This window comes from Vanessa atalanta, chromosome 14 (genome assembly GCF_905147765.1).
Source record: "Vanessa atalanta chromosome 14, ilVanAtal1.2, whole genome shotgun sequence".
NCBI classification, from domain to species: Eukaryota; Metazoa; Arthropoda; class Insecta; order Lepidoptera; family Nymphalidae; genus Vanessa; species Vanessa atalanta.
The window spans coordinates 9917092-9937272 of NC_061884.1; the positions used below are offsets into that span (position 1 = coordinate 9917092).

The 20181-nt window shown below is 30.5% G+C and overlaps 1 protein-coding gene and 1 non-coding gene across 3 annotated transcripts; both read left to right on the forward strand.

Annotated features, from left to right (window-relative positions):
* The first annotated feature begins 1237 nt into the window (after positions 1–1237).
* On the forward strand, positions 1238–18318 carry LOC125068795. 2 transcript variants are annotated; one of them, XR_007119793.1, is made up of 6 exons: positions 1238–1377; positions 11421–11578; positions 13707–13923; positions 14226–14353; positions 15826–15996; positions 16973–18318. XR_007119793.1 is itself a non-coding variant. In XM_047678111.1 (6 exons), the coding sequence occupies exons 1-6, from the start codon at positions 1332–1334 to the stop codon at positions 17020–17022; spliced, it is 780 nt and encodes a 259-aa protein (XP_047534067.1). In that variant the 5' UTR covers positions 1238–1331; the 3' UTR covers positions 17023–18318. The 2 variants fall into 2 exon arrangements, 1 of the variants encoding a protein (XP_047534067.1); XM_047678111.1 differs by having other exon boundaries at positions 15816–15996.
* On the forward strand, positions 12760–12851 carry Trnal-caa. The gene is given in 2 exon segments: positions 12760–12797; positions 12817–12851. It is a non-coding gene; the product is annotated as a tRNA-Leu (tRNA).
* Positions 18319–20181: the final 1863 nt, after the last annotated feature.

The window sequence follows — 20181 nt, forward strand, 5'->3', positions numbered from 1 at the left end:
TAAAAAATCGTAGATCAGTTAAATTATTCCACGTTCACTAAATAAATGTGCACGAATTATGAAATATTATCGCTTTAAAAAAAATAGTTTCTCGAAATTGAGCTTTAATACTCTGTAATAAGAGCTAATATAAATTATACGACAAATCATTAAAGATGGATATGAATTTTAAGCGTTAATTCATTTGTGTCAAAATTTATCATGCATGCGGAATCAGGCATAGTGTGTAAAATTGCATTTATGGTGGTCAAATTAAACTTTCATTAACTGCTATTATGCGTTTACTGATATTTTTTCTTTGTTCTCTTGCCGGCTATCTGTCAATTATGGAAACGAAATTTATAGACCACAAATAATTTTGCACCACCATTATAGGTGAGGTTTTAATTGCATACTCTTATTCATTATAAACTACTTACTCCACACTTTTCATACAAATACTATCCTGTATCACTTTTACCTATTATATTCCATATTTTTTTTTAAACTTACCATGTACCTTTGCTGGCAAGGCAGATGATTTTATACGTAGAAACTCAAATCGCAGAAGATTGTAGATAAAACAAATAACAAATTCACACATGAGAAAGAGTAATAATATTAGAGTCTTGTCAAATTTTCAGAGATTATGTAATCAATTAACGTTTTATTTTATTTATATAATTAAGTACATTTGAAAAATCATGAAATACATGGTTCTTCATGGTTCATGGTTCTCCTCAACGGTAGCTTCCGCTACCGTGTGATTGAATTCTGACCCAGTGGGTTACGATCTTATTGACCTGGTGATGTGAAAATCATGAAAAACGTTGCAACAAAACAATAGATGGCATTACTGTGCATTGTAATTGTATTTAACTAACTTGACTGTATCTTTAGATGTTGAAAAAGAGTAACTACTGAGTTTCTTGCCAATTCTTCTCGGTAGAATCTACATTCCGAACCGGTAGCTTCACTTAATATAGTTTGTTAAATGACGATTCAAAATTGCTTGTAAGAGCCTACTTGAATAAAGTATATTTTGATTTTGATTTGATTGGGGGTCCTAAACAGTAGCATAAAGATTTGTAGATAATAATTATAAACAAGAAGATATTTAGTATAAAATCATAATGTACTAAAATATACCAGTACAGTATCGTTGTCATAGAGTTCACGCACATGCTTTATTCGAATGTACTTTAACGTCCTGTCATTGTCGTCGCGCGCGCAGCTTTTAAACTACAGACAGTTTAGTCAAAACGGTATTATAAAGTGGACGTGTTTTATATTTCAGATAATTGTTTTGTTTACAGTTCCATTTAGTTTGATTAATAACTGTGACTATTGTGATGACCTCCGGAATTAGTGGAGCGATTATAGCATGGCTACTGTTAGGTAAATATCAAAGGGTTATTATGTAATATAGATATGTAAAAGTCGTTTTTGAATTATAATATGCTTGCAATTTTTATTTTATGAAAAAGTATTGCATAAAATCATGAATATCACTAACATTAAACATATTTTTTTACCATCTCTTAAAAATGCTTTCCGAATGAGACAAATTTCTGAATTAGTGAATCGCGTGTTAGAATTCATTTCATATTTATACCGTATTCTATTTCTAGATAATAATATTTTACTAAGATTAATTATTATGACACTTATCAGTTCGATTACTTTAAATAATAACAAACTCAATAAGTAATGGTAATAAAGGTATGTATACATTACAAGGCTTCTTTTAATTTCACGTTAAAAGATATATATTATACATTTACAAAAAATACATAACTTTAATGAGAACAATTTAAAAAAAATTGCCATACGATTCGAGCTATTGAACATTCATACATGATACAATGGAAATAAAAAAGTTGCACAAAAATACGACGCTGTCTGAAAAAAAAAACAAAGCGTAACTTTGATTTTTTTTTTAAACACTTTTGTAAATATTAAAAAGATTGTAAAAATAACACAAATAATACTTTTTTAACAGGATCCCAGAAAGCGTTCAAATTACATAAAATTGCCAAATTAAAAAAAAAATGTTTGAGCACGCTTGTGTCTCATAATACAATTAGTGAATTCGCAGTTGATAGCACATCTTGGGAAAGGAATGGTCGCCTCCTGGCTTTTTCTTTATGATATTGAAATATGTAACCATTCATTAAAAAAATGTCAAAAATAAATCCCGCTGAATTTGTTTCGCCGATTCTTCTCAGGTCGGGATATTTTCATTCCCGACGCGGTGGTAGTTTTTAACTTTACAATCAATAAGTAAGTGCTTTGCCTCTACATTGAATAAAGGAATTTGATTTGATGTGATGCGCTTATAATACGAACAATAAACAAGTTATTATTACACATATATAATACAATTAATTACAACATTATACAAAACAATAGCATTATACAAAGTACAATGATAATACAATGGTTACACTGAATAGATTGATAAAATCTTTATTTATACTCACATCACAAACAAAATGTTTACCTAAATAATTTCATTAAACACACACGGAACATCTGCATATACCTTAAAACTATAAAAAGGTGCTTGTACATACGTGAGAAGTTTTACTTCTTAGGCGTAGTTGTTATTTAAAAAAGTTATAATAATCTACGTATTTATAATAAAATAATATTAATTATTATGACAAATGTAATTTGTTCTTTGTTCACTACTATTATAACACTCATTCACAATTTAAATTTGTAATAAAATAAACATTGAAAACTAATAAAAAGGTGTGATATTGTCTTTGCCACTCAATTGGTAGTTTAGTGAGCAACAATGACAAACTCAAAATTATTTATTAAATATTACACATATGAAGCATTACACTAAAAAATTCTACCACCGGTTCGGAAAGAAACACCTCAGACAGGAGAAGAACCGTCGCAAGAAAGTCGCGGGAATTTTTATTTATTTTTCTCGTGGAGTCTTCTTGTTACAAATTCAAATTCACTTATATACATATTTTTTATAACATGAACAAAAAAAAGCGATGGCCAAAATTTTTAAGAGATCATTTCCAGTTCGGATATCGACCCTAAATTTAATTAAAAACGACCAAAGGTAAACGTAAGAGTGTTGTCGTGGTGCACCCAGCTGGAAAATACTTGCTTTCGCCATATATTTTGTATGAAATGACTCGATGAAATAAATAAACAAAGAGAACAATTCAATGACAAAAAAAATTGTGGTTATAAATGTTGCGTGAATTAAAACGATAACAAATGATTACTTTAACGAAATATAACGTAATATACTTTAACTAATGGTATATAAAACCATAGACAATAGAAAGAGATAGAGAAAGAGAGAAATAGTCGGAAAAGGACGCCAGGGAAAATAACTTTTTCCTTACGTTTTCTGCCAGTTCACTTCTCTGTAAGCCGCGCAAAAGAATTTCGTCACAAAAATAACGTTTTTTGGCGCGTATTTAGTTAAATACTTATTAATTCGTTTCTGTTTATTTAACATTGGAAAGAATAAGACTCAGTATTCGTTAACTTTCTCCCCTCCCCCTTATAGGTAAAGTAGGTATTAAAAATATCAAATAATGAATTTGCATGCTACCCGCCAACGATTGTCCATTAAAGTTCATTGACTCGAAATAATAACATAGATGATTTAAAATATATTTTGACATAAATGTCAGCCAGTCAACGACATTGATCACAAAAAAAGATATCGTTAATATATTATTTATTCAAATACGTTTATGATTAGATGATTATCAAATACTTCTGTTTGTAAATAATTAAAATAAATTAATCAAAGCCAAATAATTTATTTTCCTTCATTAATTTTAGTATAATTTGTATTTATACATTATGTGTTATCGTAGGATATTATAGTTGCGGAGTCTGTTCACAAATACAGGTGCACTCTTTGTACCCTGGCTCTCATAATTGGATAGAACGGCAATCAAACACAACCAACAAGACAAAACAAACCCAATTAACTTTTAACTCACTCATGATGTAGCCGCAGACTCGTAAGCTACTCAAATAAACAAGTAAAGTTTTACTGAATTTCAAAATTAAAAAAAAAGCAATTATGAAATATTTCTGTTCATTCCTCAATATCGTTACCGATTGTGAACGTATTTTTTTTTTTATAATATATAGACAGAAGAAAGAAATTTTTAAGTATACAAAGCAAAGACGTTTATACCAAGTTATTTATACGACTTTGAAAGACTTTCATTACGAAAAAAGTTCCCATTGAACCCACAAATATTGGATTTATACAGGAGTTCATAAACTCCACTTCACTTTTAAAACCCAGTCGATTCTTACGCTTTCGCCTTCTCTGACTTTCCAAATTCAACTTTCGTAAAAACCAATAAAAGATTTTGCGAACATATACAAATTATCCAAATAAAAAAAACAAAAAAAAAGATCATCTTACTGAAACCTTTGAATTATGCAGTTAAATGCGACCCAGATGCGCGGTGCCCGCACCCCGTCTTGCATTTTTAATTTTTCACATCAAACCCGTCCATTGCAGATGTCTCTTTAATTATTCTCAATTGGAACCAATTACTAAATAACTCAAAGCATCCATAAAGGGATCACATAATTGCACTTAGTTTTGATGGCAGCTATAAAAAGACATTTGGTTAATATAATATGCTTTCAGTACACGATAACACTCACATAATAGCTTTATATCTAAGTATATAAAACTAGGATTAAAAGATTATAAAAGTATTTTGAAAAATATTTAAAACCTTTGACAAGATGAGATTAGAACAAGCGAAGAACGGCAATCATCACTGAATTAAAATGTACTTACGTCTTTTTGGTATTGTACTTAAAAAAACATGCAAATAATAAAATTATACTAATAATATTAATTATAAGAATTTCATACTACAGGTTTGTTACATACTATTTAAATGTTTGACCCGAGAAGGTATTTAAGCCCTTGAACTTAAACGTAGATTTAAAAACTAATCATACCAACGTATACGTTATTCCAACTATAAGAGGAAAAAAGGCAAATAAACAACATTTGACAGCAAATTGACGCGATACCATTGGTCGAGAGCTTGATTAATCTGTGATATTCACTATGGATTTGCAAAAAAATGGCGTTTTGAACGTCGACGAAACAGTTATCGGAATTTTGGAATTGAAATTAAAAAATTAAAGTGGAAATAAGTAGATGTAGAAGTGTTGTATTATAAATAAATATATTAATCATAAACTCTTAGTAGTGCACAATATAGCTGAGTTATTAGCAAATCGCATAAAATTCGTAAATCTAAGTTTTGTTTATCTTTATTCCTACTTCGATTGGAATAGTATATATACTGGTATATACATATGTATGTACATTCTTTTATTTTAATATTATTTTATTTATTATTAATAGGACTTATGTCACTCACATTTAAGATTCGATTGAAAAGCGTATGCTTTTATTAAAACTGTAAAGAAGCTGAATGCTTGAACGCGTGAGTCGCGTGACCACTTAAGACGCATCTTCGTAGTTCATAAGTTGGCATCATTATAATTATTATTACACGATACTGAGCGATAAAGACTAGGCGCGATTTTGTAATTTTTAAATTTAGAATCTTGAGTGTGTTTTATTTTATGTAATATTATTTTTAAAAACGAATATATTATTATAATCGAATCCCCAGAAATCTAAGTGCCAATCTTGATACTCTATGGAGTTACACTTCGAATAAAAACAAGCTGATATAGTTTGTTTTTATATTTGAGTTATGTAATACGTACACTAGTGATCTAGATTTTTTTCATTCGTGTATAAAGACGTAAGATGATTATTAAAAAAAAAGTCATAAGAATCTGTTACTTGTTTTATTATTTAGGATGTTATGGCATAAATAAGTTTGAGAAACGATACGCTTCGCAATGAAACTATTGACTTCTAATGGGTCTCATTACGACATGCGCGTATCCACATTGTCACAAGTAGTCCTAAATATGCTTTATTAAAGTATCAAGGCGCGCACGACGCACCAATTGAGCATATTAAGGAATTCTTATATACCGAAAACTGACTATAACAAGACTACTTTATATGAAATTCGATATTATTAAATATTACTAATATTATTTAATGATCATAGTAACATTTAAAAGTGAAACTACATTATTAATGCATTTTAGTTGAAATTTGTTATGTGAAATAGATATTTGTCTTGATGACCGTTGATGTTAGAGACGAATAAAATTGATACGCTATTTTGATTCGTGTGTGCTTTTAATTTAATAATTATAACAATCAATTTTGCATATCAACTTCTGACATTTCACAATTTTCTGCGAAGTGTTCTGAGTTTGTTATTGTAGAATAAATGGATGGGCTTTTATAGAATATATGTAGTAAATAAATATAGCGCTTATGGAACAAGGTTTATTTAATTTTTACAAATTTATCCCTGTGGGATATAAGAATGATTTAATTACAACGCTTTTAAGTAAAATTTGCGTGGACTAGGAATATTTATTTACATGGAAGTTTCTTTATAGGACAAACGGACAATTAGACAGAGCAATTATATGCTATTTTAACAAATTTATATCTTATGTTTATTTAAAAAAAAAAATACTAGTATTCAAATAAAATATTTTTACAGCCGATATAGTCCTAAAGATTAGACATCTGCGTTGACCGAAGATAACTGATTCAAATTCTTCTTCATTCAAAATTAATTGTGTTTCTATTTCATCTTACTTGGTGGTAGGGCTTTGTGGATCGTCTGGGTAGGTACCACCCACTTATCAGATATTCTACCACCAAATAGGCATACTTTCACCACGAAGTTTTTCTTTAAATGTACCCCTATATAACCAACCCACACTGCAGCACTATAGTAACCAGTCAAGTGGTGGAACCTGCTCCAAATATTCTCTCGATACTAGGAAAAGGCCCTTGCTGTGCTTGCTGTGTTGTTGTGAATGCGAATAATTTAAATATTATTTATGTAACGTTCGTTTCACGGCATCATTGATACATATTTGTTTACAATAAATATATGTATATATATATATATATATATTGCAAACCGTTTAATCAACAAAAGTCAAATGCGAATTGAATTATTAATAACTTCATAAGCCGAGCATTTAAAAAGCCGTTAGCACGCCACAAAGGTATGCGTTTACAATGTCTCTGCTATTTATTCATAAGAACATTCCCTGCATGTGTTATAACTGTCCGTCTGTGCGTTACATCGGGTAATGATATCGTCATCTATTTGTATTTATGCTGGTATTCATTCACGAGGTCGTTCGTGAAGTATTCATAATATAATCCAATTTAGCTTGATCCGTCCACTGTCGGATCCATTATAGATGCTATGTCCCAGTTAAAATAGTCACAGAATATCCAGTTTAAGCTGGAAACATGACTACAATATTGATTAAGTAAATTAACATGCGATGCATGATTTAAGACAATTGTAAAAATCAATACCAGCAGACGATCAATTTCTTTGTTAATCCTTTTAAAAATCTAGAATAAGTCATTGTTTTTTTCAGTAAATTCTTAATATAAGCCTGAAGTTAGTGAGTTTAGTTTTACACAGGTCTGGCGTAAACCATCTAGGCGCCCCTCTTTTTTAAATCCCACCAAGGTTGTACTGAGCCGCAAGGAAGGCTGGTCTTAGGGTCTTTGACAGTAGAAATCGCGGATAACCTTTTTGTTATTTTTTCGTGCACTGTGTTCGAGGATCTACTCTAACGCTAGACGTAGAGTATTGAGGGTATGTAGTGGGAGTACCGCTGAGTTTCTTTCGCCGGTTCTTCTCAGGTCCGCGGTGTTAAATTCCGAACCGGTGGTAAATTTTTGACTATTAATAAGCAAGTGTAAACACTTCTATATTGAATAAAGATTTTTGACTTTGACTTTGACTTCGAGTGGCGATCTCCCGAATTCGGTGCCCTTGGTGATCGCTCCCATGCGACTCCCCTAACACAATGCCGAAGCATATTACCGGTGTTAGGTTAGGTTATGTTCTTTCCCCATTCGTTTTAGATTGCCGTTCTAGCTGATTATAAGACAGGGAAAAGAAAATGCACATGTGTTTTACTTTAAGCAGACACATTGTATTATGTGTTCTTGAAATTTTATGGAAGTCCTATCAGGACTCGAGGTTAAACATTTTTTTTAACACTCTGTCAATGGAGTAGTGTATATAATTCTACAGTAGAAGATATACAAGATAAGTGATATTTAATACTAAAACAATAATTAAAACGTCCAAGTTCAAAGGAAAACATTGTATCAGAGAAGAGAAGTCTACAATTGTTGTCAAATTAACGAGATATAAGAGCGCCTCCCCTCGCATGCGTTCGGTAATTTGTCTAATTTAAAAAAATAAAACATAACTGGGTGAATGACTATTTAAGCTTCATAAACTGTAATCTACGTGACATATTTAAACTACTTTTAAAATGGTTTAATACTTTTTTATGTTTTGATGATTAATATGAAAATCTATTCAGTTGTTATTATATTACATTGAGCGCCGTAAAAAAGGGGAACTGAGCACACACAAGCACACTTTTATCTATAGAGTTACATTAGCTCACTCATTTTCAAACCAGAACCCAATAATAAGATGAGTATGTGGTATCAAAATAATTACCACAATTTCAATATTGCCTTTCTTTCGCCATATGAAATACCGACTGGGGGGGGGTCCATATTGTTTTTTTTTTTCAAAACTTCGCTTTGTCAGCATCAAACTGACTTTGGGATTTAACTGAAAATGTTTTGCACACTACTTATTAAAACAATCAGATAAATAAATATAATAAATCATTATTTTAAAAAAATATACTGTGACACACTTAAATGAGGTGAGATTTTGTAATAAATCGGTATTTGAAATAAAATTATATGCACACAATTATTAAGGCTATTTTCAAACGAAATATAAATATCGTCATATGCATGTAAATATTATCTATCATATACCATTTATTAGTAAAATCTTTGTGTTTTATTTTGAATTATTATACACATTTATCTCTCTCCCTCTATCATTCTTTCTCCCTCTTTTTCTCAAGCGAAATTCAAGTATTTATCATATTTTAGACATGACCGTGGTATTGGTAGAAAATACTTTATTAAAGAAAACTATTTAAATATGGAACATAATTTATTATATACAGATCAAAAATATCGTGACCACGTGGAATTGACGACCTCCGTGGTCGAGTAGTGTGTACACCCGTCTTCATGGGTACGCCACTCCGAGGTCCCGGGTTCGATAACCGGCCATATCGATGTAGAAAAAGTTAATTAGTCGTTACTTCTGATTTTCCATAACACACGTGCTTTAGCTACTTACATTGGGATCAGAGTAATGTATGTGACGTTGTCCAATATTTATTGAATAGTTAAAAAAAACGTGGAATGGTGGCAAAAACGCGAAACAGCATTTCCCATTTTGTACATTTTATAATTATATGTAGTTTTTTTTTTATTGGTACGAGAAACATTTAGTCATAAATTCCGACATATTTTGTAATGTAATGAATACTATTGCAATTATCTGTATTTCCAGTAATAAATTATTAAAAAAATTTAGAAACATTCTTAAGAAGCCTTAAATGCATTCGTGTGTTATCTTATCAAAAAAACGTTACAAAATTAAAACTTAAAGAGTAATTATTTCGAAGGTATTACGTGAATAATCCGCGTGACCCGCCCTTGTTTAGGTTCATACCTCACATTTGCATAATTAATTGTTTAATCCACTTGCGCCTGACAAAAACAATTTACTTATGTAAATAAAAGTTTTAGCGCCGTAAACAACGTTTGTTTATTTCTAAATGCAAAACCGCTTTAGCAGTTTAAGTGATTGCGTTTGATAAGAAATAAAATGCAACGAAGTTACGATTTGTTCTACAAAAGTCTTATTAAATAAGCTTTCGGAATTCCATTTGATTCGTTTCATTTTTAATTGCAATGAAAATTAATTATATTTTTTATAAGATTATCCTTCACAATATAAATATATAAGTACGTTATTTACTTGGTCGGTTGTTAGTAGCGTATTAATATTACGTGATTGTTAAAAGCTCACAGTGCCTTTATTGACGGTGGTGACCACTGATACATTACATTACATTAACAGTCTGTAAATTTCCCCATGCTGGGCTAAGGCCTCCTCTCCTTTTGATTTGGAGCATATGCTCCAAATCTTCTCCTCAAAGGAGACGCACTATACCACGCTATACCACGCTGCTAAAATGCGGGTTGGTGGAATACACATGTAGCAGAATTTCGTTGAAATTAGACATATGCAGGTTTCCTCACGAGATGAATTATAAACTCAAATTAAGCACATGAAAATTCAGTGGTGCTTTCCTGGATTTGAACCCGTAATCATGTGTTAAGATGCACGCGTTCTTACCACTGGGCCATCTCGGTTCACTGATAAGTCAAACTTATCTGCCTATTTTACATAAAAATAAATAAAACATTACAATATTTTTTATAAGCAACAATCTATATAATTTTATAAATTAAATTCAATGAATAAAATTCAAGTTTTAATTATAAGATTCCTTTTCACACATTATAAATGTCAATTTAAAAAAAGAATTGGTCATTTCATTTTTACATATTATAAAATTAACAATCCTCTCCTTCAATAATAAAATACATAAAACTCTGTACAAAAACACTAGAACGTAATGCAATTCTTGATATTTTTTATTTAAATTAAAAAAATACAACTCATAAATGTTGCTTACAGTGTGATTAGTTAAACAGTTTTGTCTTCTTCTTTCGAATGGCGAAACAATGATGACAGAAAGAGATAAATCAGCATTTAAATAAACGCTAAACAACGTTTACTTATTAGGCTGTAAATTTCTATGCGATATTTACGTCATTACATAATAAGTGTAACTGTTCTTGATTTGATTTTTCTCTTATCTATATAATTAAAATGCATAATAAGTATCTTTCAACGTGATTTTCACCTTACATCACTTTACATAAGTTTTACAATTTTCAAGTCAAATGACAGATGACAATACTCTAAAAATTGTTTTAGGATGACAAAATAAAAATAATAGAATGATTACTTTTTTTATATTAAGATTGTTATTTATGTACATAAATGGTTGATTTACAAATGCTCTTAGGTACTCTGTAAAAGAATTTCTTCAATACCTAAATATTAAACATATTAATTAATACATTTTTATTAGTCTATATTAATATAAATATATTAGATGTATAATTTAACAATAATTTTTAATGTATTGTATTGCCGTAAATTTAGTTAAAATGCATGTCATAAATATAGTTAGGTACTAAACATCTTTGTTATGTTTAAAACAGTTACATTGTTTTTTTTAAGCGGTGAAAATTGCTTGTAAATTCATTTATAAAGGTCATTAAACTGTTACAATTTTTGCAGCGACAATAGCACATGCAATAGAGGTGAACGTTACGGGTGAATGGCGTCCAGACCTGGGATGGGAAGTTACGTGTGGGTGGCAAACTCTGTCCAATGACACCCTACAGTCAGTCAGATTATTTAACAATGGGCAGCAGTTCATGATTTACCGACCTGAGGTTTGCATACATGACATTTTAGAACATATATTATAATCTAATATCATATAGGCGAAAGTAAGTTTGCTTATATTAGTATTTAATAGACTAAAAGTAGTGATGTTGTATGAGGAAATATTGACGTCTTCGATTCTTGACAGTTCCTTTGAAGACTATGTATGAATACGATCGATGCTGGATAGACTTATCACTAATTAAAACATATAAAGAATATTATATTACGAAATAAAAAAATATTTTTGACAATAATGAGTACAGACTACCTACTTGTCTGTTTATTTCTTTACTAGGCTTTCAAACCTCCTATCTAAATCCTTCTACTCCTAGTACATCTTAGTTCCACTCAATGTTCAATCAGTCCAATGTTGGAGTCACAATGACGATGTAAGGAATGGTTCCGACCACTGGTGATCCATTTGCTCGTCCACCTATATATACCACAACAAAAAAAGAATCTAAGACCTGATTTATCAATCCCCCACCCCATTCCCACTCTACACAGATTAAGCCGTGAGCAGAAACTAGTAGAAACATATTTTGCGTATATTAACACTGATATACAACAATTTCCATAATTCTTAATTAGCCTTCACATAATCTCTTGTGCGAGTAATTATTTTTATAAATCACGGAAAACCGTTTCCATGAATATGCAGTACCTTGTTTTACTTTTTCCAGCGACTTTTTCAACGTTCGAAGTAAATTTGTATTCAATATTCAATTACTAATTAGCTAATTTTATTTGAATAAGTTGTATCCAGGTTTACATTATTTAAAAAAGGATTAGAGTTTTTTTGAGCAGAATATCTTTTACTGATATGTTTAATACTTACTATTTTTATTTAAGATATGAAAACACAATTTCAATTTGCTTGTTCAATTCTTAGTGGAATACAATGCGACATAGAAAGTGTATAAAATATATAAATTTAAAAAAATCCCTCTCTATTCGTTGCCTTTCATGATTCCATGAGACGGCGAATCAAAGGAGAGTCTGGCGCAAGACCACCTTTACACGCTTTTTAAAGATCTTGCTCATATCGGGATATTCAGTAGAAACATTAAATACTTTTATCTTCCCTGATCTTATGACATTACCTTAAAAAACATATTACGTTAATGAAATTATCGTTACACGTTACTGTTGGATATGAACGACATTTTCAACCGTATCATTTCTCGTCAGGATGGCCGAGCGGTCTAAGGCGCCAGACTCAAGGTATCCCTTGTTTGGTCCTCTCTGAGGGCGTGGGTTCGAATCCCACTTCTGACGAACTTTTTTTATATATTTTTGTTTTATTGCATTGCATCTAATTATGATTTTTTATTTTTGAATTTTTAAATTATGAACTCCAATTTATTATTATTAAAACTTGATTTAATAGATATTTTAATAATTAATATCTTCACTCTAAACTATAAAGTTATGTATATTTTAACGCTGGTGGAACCGCATGGCAAAGCTGGCAAGTATTGTGACTTGGCATTTCGTTTGCATGGCATTTTGTATTTTACACATTTGCGCATTTAAAACAGTAAGAAATAACGAAGATAAATTATTTAGGCAATCTTAACAACGCATCTAGTCTTACATAACACCAGTCCTTCTCACTTTTGTTTGTAAAAAATTATATCTTTCATCCATGAACATACTCGGGACTAATTTCAGACAGGCAAAGTTAGATTGCTCGTATTGTAAATTAGTCTAAAATGCTTACGAGTAGCAAGTATATACGTAATGTAAGGTCCTTTTTCGGATATACACGTATTTGACTCATCATACCGAGCCGAGTGGGTAATCTTCCCCTTCCGAGTATTTTACCAAGTAACAATCTGTTTCCTCCCTATTATGCGCTTGTTTACAAGCTTCAATGAATACCGCTTTGAAATTTAACTGACTTGATGACAAATTGCGTTAATAGTAGGTAGGTAAGAATAAATCTTATTTCATTTATATGAATATAAAATATACTGGTAACATTTAAATTATAATCTGCATAGATACTTATGTGTTTTATTTTATTATAATTAATTAATTTTAATAATGAAATAATTTCATATATTTTTTTTACACAATTCAACTCTTCATTTGTTAGGCATAACTGGGCATACATTAAATTGATTACAGAGACACGGACTGTCACGAAGCGAAGTGTTCCAGACACCTCAGACAGTGATGCACGTGGACTGCGCCATAACCATAGATAGGGGACAAGAAGGAAGGTGTGTTATGTTTCTTGAACCTTACCAGCCCTCCGTGAACGATTTCACATACTCATGCGAAGTTTCTGGCGAGAGACCGATGTTCCGGATTGGAAAAAAGGACTACCTCGTTAAAATTCTTGGTATGTTGTGTAATATAAAGTAACAGCCCAAAATGTTCCATTGCTCAGCAACGTCTCCTCTTGAGAAGATTTTGGAGATTTTCCACCACGCAGAATATCATGTGAGACACGCAAGTTTCGAGAGATTAATTACAAAAAAAAATTTTTTAAGTTTATGGTATTTGACATTATTTTTGACAAAATATAATAAATAGTTTTGATACTAACTCCAAATGCTAACTTCAATTGATCCTAAACAGATTCACCAACATCCATGTTTCTGTATACTTGCCATGGTTTATCACACCTTTGTTAATTTTTAGTTCCACCATCGAATGCATCACTCACTAGCAAAACCCAAGATGGATCATCTCCAACCCGCGTAATGCTCAACTGTTCTTCGACTGGTCTTCCAGCACCCAACCTGCACTGGACTGTCGATCAGGATAAGGTGACTAACAACAATTTTTGATACTATACAACTTGTAGTACTGTAGAGTTCTTGAATCTCGAGGTCTAAAGCAAAGTCTACATACAACTCTTAAAAGGTACAGATTCAGTTCAAGATCTTTCATGTGATACTAAATTTAACAAAAAAAACTCGAGGGCTAATTATTCATGCTCTAGCTAGTTATAGTAAACGGTGGTGTAGTTATTTTTCCAGCCCAGTTTTAGTAAAAACAATATTCCTTTTATATATAATATAATATACAATTATATCACATATTTTAAAAATTCAAGTTCATGCATCAAATTAATGCATGTCAAGAATATCATTTTCACTAAATATGGTGTAATACTCTAGGGTTTCCAATGTTCATAGCCAATGGAAAAGTTGCTGTTATCAATGCTTGTTGTTTGCGTCACAATATTTTATTTAGACAAACCTACCAAATTTGTCACATCATTAATGCAAAACTTGGTTAGACATTTTACGTCATTACATAAAAATAGCACACAAAATGAGCCAATGTGATGGTAAACATAATCATTTTTATTATTCATTGAATAATCGAATTCTTTATGCGAACTGAGCTAAGCCTACGATTCTAAGCAGCTTATTTCTGCTAGGATATCTTACGCAAAACTATTATTACGTTACTTGTGCTAATAATATTTCAATAGGCTTATTCATAATTCAAACCAGACCACAACAAAAACGTTCTTACTTATTTTTAATGTGTAATTGTTGCAATGTAAATATCAAATATTTCTTACATCATCAATGCGTTATCAACGAGCTACGAGGTTGCCCCTGCCTCTAATGCCTATAGTTACACTGGCTCACTCACCCTTCAAACCGAAACATAACAATACTATAGTAGTACTACTTTTTTTTCTAAAATAGGGCTTTTTAACATAAGCGAACATGCCGCCCTGGTTGAGGATTCTTAGGAGAATACAAAAATAATATATATTAAACTTAAAACTATCTTAATTAATCACAGGTCTATGACTTAATTTGGAAAACATTTTTGCGAGATTTGACGTTGGATCTGACAGAATGACATTGCATTGTACAACAGACTTTATATCTAAATGAAGAGTAGTTCTAACTGATTCGTTCTGAGCACATTCCATCAATACGTGCAAAAGCTCACCAGGTACATTACAAGTCGTGCAGTTCGGAGATGTTGTTTTCCGCATCAGAAATGCAAACTTATTGCATGGGATGTGCCCAGACTGAAGCCGCAGAATTAATTTAGTTTCATTAAAATTGATGTTACTGTTCTCAATCCAAGGTATAGTGGTACTATATATAGTATTGCTGTTTGACGGTAGAATATCTGATGACTGGGTTGTAACTACCACCTAAACGGGTTTGCAAAAATCCCTACCAAAAACAATACGGACCTTGTATGCTAAGAAATAGCATACAAGATCCAGATTTTGGTAGCAGTCTTTTGTTTTAGCTACAAGCAGATTTCACTGGGCGCGTTTGGAATGCAACGTCAAAACTTTGGAACGTCTGGTCTTATCTATCATATACACGGAACACAGATGCTAAGGTTCTTTGTACTCCTGAGATAAATTCACATAATGAGATTATTAGAGGAACGCCAGCAGAGTTCAATTCGGCATCTAGATATTTTGGTAAGTGTTTCGTTTTTTACTCACAAGTCTGCAAAATTAAAATTTCCACTGTAGGAATTTATCATATTTTTAGATTTAGATTTCTTATTTAAAAATTATATAAAACAGAGTAGTTTTTTGTCTTAAATATTATTATCTTTAAATTATTCTAAACTTATCAATGAATTTTGATTCGTTTTTCATATAGAAATAGCGCTACACGAGGAAAAATTGTATATATAATTTGTAAATATTTTTGTACAAAATGGTCGTACTGGGACAAAATGGACGACTGTCAATCCTAAACATTAAATTATGATATAGTTATATAAATTAATAAATAAATAAAGTAAAATATCTTGTTGATATTTTCTTGCTATGTACATTTTACATTTTCACTATAATTAATTGCACACGTGCGATGCCGATTAATGAAGACATGATTTAGTGAATGTTGACGTTCCCAAAGTATGAATTAAATCACATCGTTCAAGCAATCGAGTAATATATGTATTTGTCATGAAAAGATCGTTTTACTTGATACAGGTAGAATTCCTCTATTATTATATCTATATACATATAATAAAATTGGAGTGTCTGTTTGTAATATTAAAATAACCCATTTTTACTAAATGCATATGTATGTATACACGGTACATATACCAAACAGATTTCGACGGGACTTTCTCCGGCAGATAGCGGATGTAATAAGGAGTAACTCAGGCTATTTTTATTTTAGAATTATATATAGAATAAAAATAAAATCACGCTACAATATCCAAATAACTTAAATTCAAACAACGCGCAAGTAGTCGCGGGCTCAGCTAGTTTTAATAATAAAATAAAGATTATTTTATAAAATATGAATTGCAAATGATCTAAATATATCTTCCAAATTATATTTTGTAATTTTCTTAAATAGATTCATTTTAATCAATTTTTTATCTTTATCCAATTAGAAATTGTATCTCTTTTTAATTATGTTTTTTTTTTTCAGGTACAACACCTATAATGTTTATGACATTATTTCTATATCTATTAAGGTGAACTAAATTTTTACGGACTCTTACTTAAATGAAACCACAGAGTATTGATGTTTTTTTTGTATTTTTATTTCAGTAGGATATCGTTGTTGACTTAGAAACATTAAGGTGGGGTTACACTGGAGCAATAAGCACAGATAATAAAATCATAGTCATTAATTACTTTTAGTAAATCTTTTATCATATAATAATGTCCTGATTATTATAGTTAGATTATTTATATGTGATTTTGTTCGCAGTGTAACCACTAGCTTAGTAAAATATTGGTTAATAAAATCTCCACACTGCATATATAATTAAAATATATAACTATATGTTCTATGAAAAAACGTTCTCCAGTTATACAACAGATATACATAGATAATACGAATAATGGTAACATTTGTCACTATTAAACGAAAATATTAAAAAAAAAACATCAAATTTCATAGAACACATTGGTATATCTTTATAGGTTTGCTTTATATTTCTATGGGGGTAAATATTCATTTTTAAGTAGAAATGCTACTCTATGGACAACATTCATATTATAGACACCAAAGATAAATAAATATACTGATTAAGTAAAATTTTATTGACACATGTGGACCAAAGTTATTATTTTTTTTAGGCTATTTTATACCAAATCATGATTCAATGATATAATTATAATTACAGGTAATTTTTTACATTGTTTTTAATTGTAAGATCTCATAATTCTATGTAGAAATTTGAATTTTAGACCGTTCATTTCAATGTATAGTATAAGGATTTTCAACCACATGTGTCAAGGTCAGTGTGGAGATTACCTTACAGTGATTTTGGCATTCGGTTAGGGCATCTTAAAAAGTTACGTCTCTATAGATTATACTTTCGAAGTTATATTCAGATTACATTATTAAAATCCAATTTACATGTAACTAAGAGAAATATCTTATTAATAATAGAACCGTTTAAAATTGTAATGTGCGTGAATCGTTATATTTAAAAATATTCATATAAAGATTATTTTCAATGAATTTGTACAATGTGTCAACAAAGAGAACATTATAATACTATTTATACTAGTTTTTTTTTAATTCAACAGAACTTATATAATAATCGATTTTTATTCAATAATTGTAAAATAAAACTAAAGTAGCGTCAGCAGGTTAATTGTCAAAAAAACTTATTAAACAACTTTTTTTTTTCTTTTTTTTTGTAGAAAATTGATATCTACATATCAGAATGATTTTTGCCTTTGACAAATAACCAGACATGACGAAATAATATTTCAAAACATTGCAACTGTTTCGATAGTTTACTTTTAAATATATTATTAAAATTGAATATAGAGTAATGTCTGTACATTTGTAAATAATAAGATTTTATGGACGTTATTCGACAATTGATTAGAAATGTAACAATTAAAATTAAACAATGTAAATATAGTATTATGTACTAAAGAATATGAAATGACTAGGTCACAGGGCTCCATATATATTTAACGATGAGAATATATTTAGCTAATATTTAATTATGATAGAAACTATAATTCATTGTATAGGATCACTGTGATCCAATTATCATCAATTAATGATTGATTTATTGAAAGATTGAAGTTTACACCGTTTATAAAAAGTACATTGATCACGTTCGTCTTTTTTTATTTAACTTGTGCGTTTGAATCATAAACATATACATATATATAATACGAAATTATTTTTTTCTGTTGTCATTACAACTTGACGTTCTTATTTAAATAACTACTCTTGTTTCTGTACGTTACTTTGCTGGGAATTCTGGTAATGAGAAGTCCTTCTGAAATCTCTGATCTCAAGCATTAATCTAGAATTCCTATATTAATTAAGATCGCTTTCGATTATTCGGAAGAAATAGTAGACGTTAATTGAAACATATCATTCAAAAAATGGAACTTACTTTTGTCCGGTTACGATACTCAAGAAACGATTTATTTTGCTGACGAAGCAAGACCTGTCTACGAGGCGTAATTGAAAAGCTATATTATCTCTATATTAAAGTTTTATCAACTCTCAAATGTATATAACGACGAGAAATTACATACAACGGTGTCGAGCCGTCCGTTGCTCTCAATTCAAAAACGATCGGTTAACCTTGTACAATAATGATTCACTAAATATAGGAACTGAAACATTGAAATCCAAATAAATTGTTTGAAAGGGGTCAAATTAATATATGTATCGCAGCCAACCAACCGTTCAATCAACGGCTTACTTCACTAAACTGCACCGTTTAACTAGCAATCGTTACGTGTAATAACTATGATTTCCTCCTGACTGATTTTGGGCACGGCGATCTATCTCAAAGGAGACCAGCCAACTACAAACACAGGTGAACTCTCTAGCCCTTTAGTCTCAATATCCGATGGGACGGCAGATCCGACGGAAAGAGTTCAGACGCAGGACCAATGGCTTTACGTACTTTCCGAGGTACGGTTTACAATTTCCGAGATTCCGAGCTGGTATTGAGATTTTTTCTACAGTAAAACCAATATTTTTTTATCAGACCGACCTGAGATCTGCGGCCTTATATTTTTACGTATACGTGTATTATTAACACTAAAATGAATTACTAACGGGGAATTAATAAATACGACTCTACATTATTATCACAGTACCTTTTGTCTATCCTTCACGCTAACAATTTTCCCATACATTTAATTATGTTTTTGAACGATTCTTTCCATAAAAAGACCACTTTCTTGTAACTTTATGCTGACAAATTTAATATATTCTATAGAAATAGCTGCAAATCACGTGTTAAATATTGAAAACGTATAGTAAATTGCTAGCCGAAACAATCTCTTTATAATAATTCAGTCTAGTCGATTAAATATTTAAACTATTCGAAATGGGGACTAGGAATCACAATTAAACGTAAATCGCTTAATCCTAACGTAACGCAAGTAATTCTTATAAAAAACTCGTAAAATTACACGAAACGAAGAAATTATTGGTCACAATATTGAACAATTAAACTACCTCTATCGTTAGACGATGAAAGAAATGCACTAGACGCACCATCGACATTAAATTGAACTCTATACCATACATATAAGGTTCATATTAACCTATTACAAACATACTAAATTTTAGTCACTCGAAATATTAATAAAAAATCTTATGAAATAGATCATAGGGTTCAAAATCGTTTGCATCATTCC

What these genes read in the sequence shown, in the direction of transcription:
- LOC125068795 (XM_047678111.1), top strand. Translation starts at nt 1,332, where the DNA reads ATGACCTCCGGAATTAGTGGAGCGATTATAGCATGGCTACTGTTAG. An exon ending in TATAGCATGGCTACTGTTAG is followed by an intron (nt 1,378 to 11,420) that starts GTAAATATCAAA and finishes CAATTTTTGCAG; the next exon opens with CGACAATAGCACATGCAATA. An exon ending in GGACTGTCGATCAGGATAAG is followed by an intron (nt 14,354 to 15,815) that starts GTGACTAACAAC and finishes CTTTTGTTTTAG; the next exon opens with CTACAAGCAGATTTCACTGG.